Genomic DNA, 9,969 nt, shown 5'->3' with positions numbered 1-9,969 from the left:
GCTTTGTTCTCATTGTCCATACTTCAACTTTATTTTAGTGAATGGAGCGATTAACACATGTAATCAACATTATGAATGTAAGACATTGCCAGGTAAGATCAGATATTTTAAAAACATTTCACCATTATTGTGGTCATCTCTTTTCCCCGGTCTGTTACGGGATTCGTCAACAATTCTGTACTGGTTTTTTGGCCCGACAAGGGACATTGTATAGTCGTTCGGATGGAACGAAATGTCAACTGCAAGTAGGTCGTAGTGCCGCTGTCCGGACGTTAAACACCATTTCATTTCATTTACTGGTTTTGGTAGCTGACATTGTCCGGCTAGCACTTAGGAAGAACGCTTTAGAAAATTCAAAAGGCGCAACATTTTATTTGCGGAGTTACTACTTTTCTCGCCGAAAGGTTTTGAGCGATTCTAGGGGGACCCTGTGACTCAGTGAGTAAGACGTTGGTTCAAATTATTTTGCAGGGGGTGGTAACATTGCTTTCGGAAAACCAACCTATCAGAGCTCAACACATAATGCAGTCCTAGAACAATCTAGTGAGGCCGTTGACGGAAACAAAGATGGAAACCTTATTTCGTCAACGAGTTGTCAATGCTCTAATTCCGGTGACTTCAATCCATGGTGGCAAGTTGATCTAGAATGGATGTATGACATCACAAGTATAACTATATCTAACAGATATGATGATAAACTAAGTAAGTCACCTTAGTAACATTCAGATCTCTCCCACTTGCAGTTAGATAAAATAAATTATGCATATTTGTCATGGTGGAATCAAATGTAACCACGATGTTAACTCCATTTAGCATTTGGGATATGTTTAATTACAGTGTGCTTTTAAACTGCATTAATATGTTTACCAGTCGTGGATGCCGAGACGACGCAAGGCGAGCGAGAGAGACCAAGACACAGAGAGAGGGGTGTGTGGGAACTTCCATTCGACGCAATGTAGGTCATTCCGTACTGACCTATGCTTCAATATTATTTCAATAAGGCCTTTACCAGTGGGAAGACATCGGTGGATCCAGGATCTCTGCCGTAAATGGCCACCATATCCCAAAATTAGTATAGTGTTTTGTCATGCGGTTCTACTCCGTTTCCCATCTGTCATATACACAAAGACTATATAAACTTTTTTCAATTTTATTGCACGGAAGCAGAATAAATGCGTCACAAAATTCTCGAACTATACTTCTTATTTTTGACTAAAATCGTCGATTTAGGACTTAAAATATCGGGCAACTAGCTTAGTGGCTGTTGTCAAGCGGAGCTAACTGTAGACAAACAGCCTAAGTTTGGTACGTAGGCAGTTGGCATTCGCCTAACTAAACTATTTACGTGCTTTAAAAATAACCATATTATAGTTAGTGTTAGTATTATTATCCCAAGGCGTGCATGTCATTGTTAGAGCAAATTTAAACCTATCTTTGCGATTGAAAGAAAGGGCTCTTCTCGTAAAAGATAAAACGAACCCCTTTAATCTGGAGTTGTTTTTGTATTTATTTCAGTTGTTGGTGAACGGTTTTCTAATGTGACTGTAACGGTGTATGATACAGATCCATCTGTTGGTAATCCAACTTCTAAACTATGTATATTTATACCAGGAGTGTTTGGGTGTACCGTGAGAACATTTGAATGTGATGAGAAAACAGTGGGCAGGTTTATCAGGATATCCAAACCAACAGAATATCTGACTATGTGTGAAGTGGAGGTGACGGGTATAAGCCAGTGAATATTAACTGTTACAGTCAGAACACAATGGAACTTGGCTAATATAAACAAACATTTACTGTTACAGCCAAGATATAGTGGAACCTAAATATTGCCACCAAACATTCAATATTTTACGGCAGAGAGTAAATAATTGCGACCCCGATTTCAATACATGAACGAATAAGATGAAATTCAAATAAAATTATCTGAACAAATGAGCAAGTGGCTAACACCTCGATTTTATATTCACATAATAGAGAGAGAGAGAGAGAGAGAGAGAGAGAGAGAGAGACAAATGGGGTTTAACGTCCACTCGACACAAACTAGGTCATTTCGGGACTAACATGGTTTAATTTTATTTCAATAATTCGCTTGCGCATAGGGGTCTTTATCAGTGGGAGGAAACCGGAGGACCCGGAGAAAACCCACGAGGTTGGACAGGCGACCCTACTCCTTGTCACGTACAACCGCGGATTCGAAACAACGCCAGTCGACTCAATGACAGACGTTATGATACAGCGCGCGCACGCACGCTAACCATTCAGCCATCCAACCCCCCAAATTCACATAATACTCCTGTTTATAATCTGTTGGTACACAGAGACCGCACCTCATACAAACAAATACACAGGACAAACCTACGGACAGGACGCCATATACAGACACCACAAATCATTAACACACATATCAGATTGAGTAAATGGATCCGCGGGCTAGCCGTAAGCCCCCACTGCGCAGTAGAATCCGGAGTTGGTGGTGATACAATCTTCACCCAAAATGGAAAAACAATCTAACAAAAGTTAAGCAACTCAAGAAAATGATCGACTATATGATTTTAGTCAATTTCGCATTCGACCAGCCCCCCCCCCCCCCCACACACACAAAAAAAACCCCAAAACGATATTGAATTATCCGTGGCTCGTGTGAACATACGTTATGTCTCTAGAGCTAAATGTAATCTAACAATGAACAACCATATCTATGGAAAGTCCAGTCAACAATTGTATGTTGTGATGTAATAACGGATATCTTCATGTTAAACGGGCTAATCTTTAAAGTTGTTAGAAGGTTTGAATGGCCACGAAATTTTGATAGATATTTTCCTGATTACAGGTAGTTCTAAACAAAACCAATACATTTTCTGAAACTGTTCCTTAAATTTCCACTTATTGTATCGTTATACGATTAGGTTTTTTTTTTATCATCGAGTGATTTTACGAAGTTTAGTGACAAGGGGAATAACTCTGTTAACAATCCGTGCATTTGGAGACAACTGTCCGTTATTTTTTTTTATTTTATATATTGAAGCGTTGTCTCCATTAAATAAAGACAAAGAGTATAATCTTTGAATGGCATTTAGCGATTGAACATAATATAACACAACACAGTTCTATGGATAACAATCACTATATTATATACACACGACGTTTCGACAAGAATTCACTGGTCGTTATCAAGCATACATTTTACAAATGAGGAAGACAGTGTTATATATACGTACATTGAACAATGATAAGAGAAACCATAAGTTAACAATCATGAAACCCTAGCTTGATTGGGTTATCAAATTAAGTATGCTAAGATTAATTATGATAGCACATAGTATAGTAACAACAGCGGATAAAGGGTAAAGAGGAATTAATGAAAACATAAAACATAGATGATGGGTGAAGCCATAAGATATGTCTCTGGACATCAAAGAGCTTAAAGAGAGTGTTGAAAAAACACCTTAATTGTTATGATATTCATATAGGAACTTATTTGCATAGTGACATGAAATGGTATTACATAATGTGCATAGAGTTAATTGATGGATCTTGTTACATAGTATACACCTAACTGATTATTGGAAACGTTTCAGATAAGGTGGCTGTCTTTGTGATTTAATACATTGGACATAGTTTGGGTGGCTGTCTTTGTGATTTAATACATTGAACATAGTTTGGGTGGCTGTCTTTGTGATTTAATACATTGAGCATAGTTTGGGTGGCTGTCTTTGTGATTTAATACATTGAGAATAGTTTGGGTGGCTGTCTTTGTGATTTAATACATTGAGAATAGTTTGGGTGGCTGTCTTTGTGATTTAATACATTGGACATTGTCAAATTTCGTTGTGAGGTGGTCGTTTAATGCCATGATTGTCCCGTTCTCGTGCATTGTTTTAAAGAAGTTGGAATGTCTGGGCTATGGGTAGCGAAAATGTTAATGATATTACCCGAACTGTCTTGATGTTTGAATATCAATTGCCAAAATCTTATCTATTCCAGTTTCTATTACCTCAAGGGGGTATTCCTGTTTCGATGAATTTCTTTGTAGCGCACATTATCTGGCACTCGAATTTCTCACACGAATCCTACAACTATCAGATAAGACCTACCGATATATAAGACAGGAACCATTATTGTAAAGTATGGACCAATTTATCACAGGCTTACGGTTAAATTATAGTTAATTATTAATAATAAAATTTATAAACAATTGAATCTAATTGATACTTAAATACCGTCACACTCGGGTTGTTGTTGTTGAGATCGAGTGCCAATATTACTGATATTCTAATTCCTTACCGGAGAGCCTCGTCTGGTGTATGGTTTAGACACCTCATATGTCTATGAGAGAAACGACTACATCGTTCAGGGGGTAAATGGGAATCAAAAATAATTTTAAATGCATAAAATATTAATAAAATGTTTCGTTATATATGATGTATATGTTTATATACAATATACATGATTAGATCTATTTGATTTTGTCAGAAACTATACAGATGTATATGTATTTGGGGTACGATCTGATTGGTGATCTAATGTATCATAGGTATTTCTCGTATTATCTTCTGTATTATACGACTGGTTTTCATATTCTACATCACGTGTATTAGTTGGAATATTCTGATATACAGTGGTTAATGTATCATCTGTTGTAGAACAAGTCGGGTTTAAATCTGTATTACTGTAAACATAATCAGGAACAGTGTCGTCCTTTGGGTTATTCGATTGACGCCTGAAATATATTCCAATCATTTTATAAGATAACTGATATCTAACAATAAACTATAGGCTGCAACCTACGAAGTTTGCACAACAAAGGAACACCATTCTGTGGAAAGCCTTTAAATCAATATATTATTGTAGCCTCTGTTCAGCTAGCTAACCAAAATTGTGAGCAACGTTCCGACCGACACACATTGATGACGGCAATATGTGACCTCATTAAAATTTAAGCATATACAACAGGTTAAAGTCTACTTGACAAGGCTACTCGATTCTTTCATTCCACCATTGATTGATTTATAACACAGTGCAATGCAAGGTAGATTAGGATATATACTCGCTGTGTGTATTTTAAAACAACTTGTAATTAGTAAATGTTACCTTTTCGTGTAGAAATGATATGACAGGAAGACCGCTACCGAGCCTAGTATACCACACAGAGCACCAATGACGCCACTTACAACAGGACTTACCGCTGTACATGCACAGCAAGGCAAACGGTCTGTTAAATAATAATGATATTGCAACAGGATTTAATGATGTACTTTAGCAGACAGGTAAAAACAGGTAATCCTATATTAATGATTGCACCATTAAGTTATTTCGCAATATAAAAACGAGAGAGAGAGAGAGAGAGAGAGAGAGAGTTTAACGTGCGCACGACACTTACTAGGTCATTTCCGGACTAACATATGGTTCAATTTTATTTTACGCGCAGGGCTCTTTAGCAGTGAGAGGAAACCGGAGAAAACCCACGATGTTGGACAGATGACCATACTCCTCGTCACGTTCAAGCGGGGAATCGAAACCACGCCACTTGATTCAATGATTTCACGCGCACGTGTTGGACCATAAGAACCCCCGGCCCCCGGTCCTCGGATTATAGAAATATATTATTTCCTTATCTTAAAATATACTATTTTTTTATCGGAAAAAAAATATTTCGTTTTTAGACAGACATAATAATTGTATTCTTAGATTCCAATGAATGACAGTAAAATTCCAGTCTACATGTATTTCAGCTGGCCGTGTTGTAATCATATACCGAGATTATCAATCGTAGGTAAAAACTGTACAGTATACAAATAATGTTTTCTTTAAAATTGTGTAAATGTAACTTACCCTTACAGACTAGACCTTGAAAGCCATCTTCACAACCAACGAGTCCACAACCACCAGTAATTATATCACATGGTCTTTTATTAGCACAGTTACCACATTTACTGTCACAGTTGTCACCGTAACGACCTGCTTCACAATCTGTTAATACAAGACAAATATTCATAATATATTTTGCTACCATCAACCATTTGTGTTATTAGTTACGCACTGAAGACTACTTTTGATCATTCGATTTTCATGAAGCTTGGTTTGCCAATGTATAACCAGGTGTCGACATTTTTCATTTTCGCTCTATACAAATATTCGTCCATTATAATATACACAAAATAAATTAAGTACGCAGTTTTAGATTAATTTTGACCAAGAAGTAGTGAACACAGGCTAAACTCTGCAAAATTATTTTACTGTGTGGACCACATAAACACCAACAACAGAATATAGCGGGAAGTTATTACTGAATGTCAAGCAAATGAAAGTCAGTCTCCAAATGACAATTCTTTTGAAATATTAACCACTGGATATCAAAATATTCCCACTAATACACGTAATGTAGTATATGAAAACCAGTTGTTTAATACAGAAGACAATACGAGAAATATGTATGATACATTAGATCTCACAGCAGATGATACACATAACATGGATGTGATGGTGGGTGTGATAGGGATACTGGTAGATGTTCTAACTGTATTATGGAACGATAAGGTAATAGATGTGATATGAACTGTAGTACAGGATGTGATGGTGAATGTGAAAGGGATACTGGTAGATGTAATAACTGTATTATAGGGAAATATGGTAATGGATGTGATATGGATTGTAATACACGATGTGATAATGGATGCGATATGAATTTTAATACACTATGTACTTATATGTTATCAACGTGGAGATTTCGCAGAGACTTCTCACGTTTTTATGCATATGGCGAATGCAGTATTATTAAAATAACAGGTGCCAGCTTAATTTCTGTTTAATAAAGCACAAGTTCAACTATAACTTAAATCGGTAACATAATGGTAAATAAACTAGGGATACAATGCCTACTAGTATTGTAACCAGTCAGATCATATCCATGTATACAATTCAGGTAATATTTTAATATGTAAATATCTCTTATACAAATTCCTTTCATTACCATATATATTTATACAATTTCCTATCATTACCATATATATTTATACAATTTCCTATCATTACCATATACCTTTATGCAATCACCTATCATTACCATATTATGTCATCTGAATACCATATCCATGTATACGATTCAGGTAATATTTTAATATATAAACATCTTTATACAATTTCCTATTATTACCATATACATTTATACAATCACCTTTCATTACCATATCCTGTCATCTGAATATATAATCCTTCTAAGAGCTACAATCATTATTTACTGTATTACCAAAAACATAGGTTGACGAAGAGCTAATGAGTTCGAGAAATTTTGTCATTTATGTTTAAACAAATTCAACTCAATTATTTTCAAATAAAAGTAGAATATATATAAACTTACCTGTTGTACAGTTTGATCCTATTTTACCAGGTACACATCCATTTATACAATTTCCTGTCATCTGATCACATTTACCAACAGTTGTACCTTCTACTTGTTTACAGTTAGTATTACATAGTTTATTACATGATGGTCCCCATCTTCCATCTATACATTCAGTACAAGAGTTGGCATTATTCTGATTGCAAATAGTACAATTATTATTACAGTTGATATCACATCTGTCTCCAGTTGTGCCCTCAATACACGACGTACATTTACCATCATTTCTATCACATCCACCATCACATCCTGTACTACAGTTCATTTCACATCTATAACCATATCTTCCTATACGACAGTTAGTACATCTACCAGTACTCCTATCACATCCGCCGTCACATCCTGCACTACAGTTCAGATCACACCCATCACCAAATTGTCCCATAATACAATTAGTACATCTACCTGTACCCCTATCACATACACTATCACATCCTTTACTACAGTTCATATCACATCCATTACCATATCGTCCCATAATACAATTAGTACATCTACCAGTATCCCTATCACATCCACCATCACATCCTGTACTACAGTTGTTACCACACCCATTACCATACCGTCCCAAAATACAATTAGTACATCTACCAGTACCCCTATCACATCCAGCATCACATCCTATACTACAGTTCATATCACATCCATTACCATATCGTCCCATAATACAATTAGTACATCTACCAGTACGCCTATTACACCCAGCATCACATCCTATGCTACAGTTGTTATCACACCCATTACCATACCGTCCCATAATACAATTATTAGTACATCTACCAGTACGCCTATTACACCCAGCATCACATCCTGTACTACAGTTCATATCACATCCATCACCATATCTTCCTATATGACAATTATTACATCTACCAGTTCTATCACAAGTGGTCGTATTCTGGTCTGGCATTGGTTGACATTCTGCACCACATGTTAGGTTGCAGTATGGGCCAACGGTATCAGGTTTACATTCATTACATCTACCATTAGATTTAGAACATTGATTGTTTAAACAACCATTACTACAGTTCTGTTGACATTTTGTACCATAAAAACCTGTTTTACAATCCCCCGTACAAACACCAATTGTAGGATCACATGTATTATTATAACATGTATTACATGGCTGACATGTAGAACTTGATGTACTGTAGTAACCAGAATTACATTGTGCTAGATCTGTAATATAGATGAAATATGTCATTTGAACAATGATTTATTGTTCTGTGGTATGTGGTATTACATTTAATTAAATATCCATATAATGTTATTGTGCTGTATTTGATACACTGCAGTATCCTGTTTTATATTTTACTAAATGTTAGTAACATGTAATTTTATTGTATTTTTATGTGTCACTGTTTGCAATTTTGAAGAGGAAAATACATCTTAAATTAATCTAAGCATTCCCAAATTTTTTTATGAAAATAGCGATTTTGTTCGAAACACTTCTGATCACTGTTTGAAAAATGACCAGTTTTGACTGAAAAGTGTTGTTACCGAACATAGTCCTCTCTGGACATATATATGGAAATAAAGAGCTTGGAAATATATAATTCTACTCTACCATAATTAGAGTATAGAAGTAGAAAGTATTCTCCAACGTATAAACGGTTACTTAAAGATACATTATGCATCTATTAGTTAAAGAGCTGGAGGTTCTTTCTATAATAGCTCAAAAATAGATAACGACAAACAAATATTTTGAAAATGTCATTCAAATTACTTTTGATGCCAAAAAACCCCCCAAAACCCCCCAAAAAACAAAAACAAAACAGATCTGCAATAGGCAGATTTAATGTAACTTTAAGCCGAGTTACAAAACTTTCAATGCGTTAGCTTAAAGTAGGGGTATTCGTATCGTTATAGAACTCTCTATATAACTTAAACGAGCTAACTACATGTTGTACATTTGAATTGGGTCAAAATAGAGTGTTATTATGGGTTGGTAACTGTTTAGTGTAGCGACATTTCTTTATAGCTAAATCTACCTAGTACAGGCCTTTCATTTGGCATAGCCCATCGGATGGTTAAGAGTTTGAACTTATTGAAACACAATCCCATTTAATATGTTTATTTACTATCGTAACAACCGTAGCAATTAAAACTGAGCCCGAACTGTTCCATATATTTCTTATTATTTGTTTTTAAACTATTTTTAATGCATCTTTAAATTGGTCTTGATAAAACTAGTAAACCTTCCAAATGACTTGATTTCTCGTTTAAAGAATTGGAAACTAGCGTCAGCAATCGTAATGTAGCATATAATTACGTCACGTACTTGCAAATATTTCAACTTCACACAATGATAGGGCATCGTTAACGCTTGACACATAGACAATTCTACCAGAAAATGATGTAGATGAACCTTGATTACATCCAGTTACGGTATAAACAGATTGTATTGTTGATGTTGTATCTTTATAACATGATGTAGCTGATTAATATCCTAGTTCACTACACTGGCCATTAGAACTTGTCCGTATTTTAAATCCTCCACCACCCTGTAAAAAAAACAGAATAGGAAATCAAGGACAACCGATTCTTACCACCAGTGAAAGTGTAAA

General features: G+C 35.5%; 2 protein-coding genes across 2 annotated transcripts; one reads left to right on the top strand and one right to left on the bottom strand.

Moving 5' to 3' along the window:
• Positions 1 to 608: 608 nt before the first annotated feature.
• On the top strand, positions 609 to 1,872 carry LOC126818111 (fucolectin-6-like; the record flags this gene model as incomplete). The annotated part of the gene is made up of 2 exons (XM_050545320.2): positions 609 to 702; positions 1,612 to 1,872. Coding segments are annotated over 2 exons (222 nt in total), but the record flags the coding sequence as incomplete, so codon positions are not given.
• A 3,859-nt stretch (positions 1,873 to 5,731) lies between these two features.
• On the bottom strand, positions 5,732 to 8,452 carry LOC126817106 (cell death abnormality protein 1-like). Its single transcript, XM_050543918.2, has 2 exons — positions 7,361 to 8,452; positions 5,732 to 5,973 (listed from the first exon to the last, which is right to left on the bottom strand). Exons 1-2 carry the CDS (start codon positions 8,310 to 8,312, stop codon positions 5,732 to 5,734), a joined length of 1,194 nt encoding a protein of 397 aa, XP_050399875.2. The 5' UTR covers positions 8,313 to 8,452.
• Between the last annotated feature and the right edge of the window lie 1,517 nt (positions 8,453 to 9,969).

Source organism: Patella vulgata, chromosome 4 (genome assembly GCF_932274485.2).
Source record: "Patella vulgata chromosome 4, xgPatVulg1.2, whole genome shotgun sequence".
In the NCBI taxonomy this organism is placed as follows: Eukaryota; Metazoa; Mollusca; class Gastropoda; family Patellidae; genus Patella; species Patella vulgata.
Note: the sequence above shows the minus strand (reverse complement) of the source record. Positions and strands in the feature narration are given on the sequence as shown.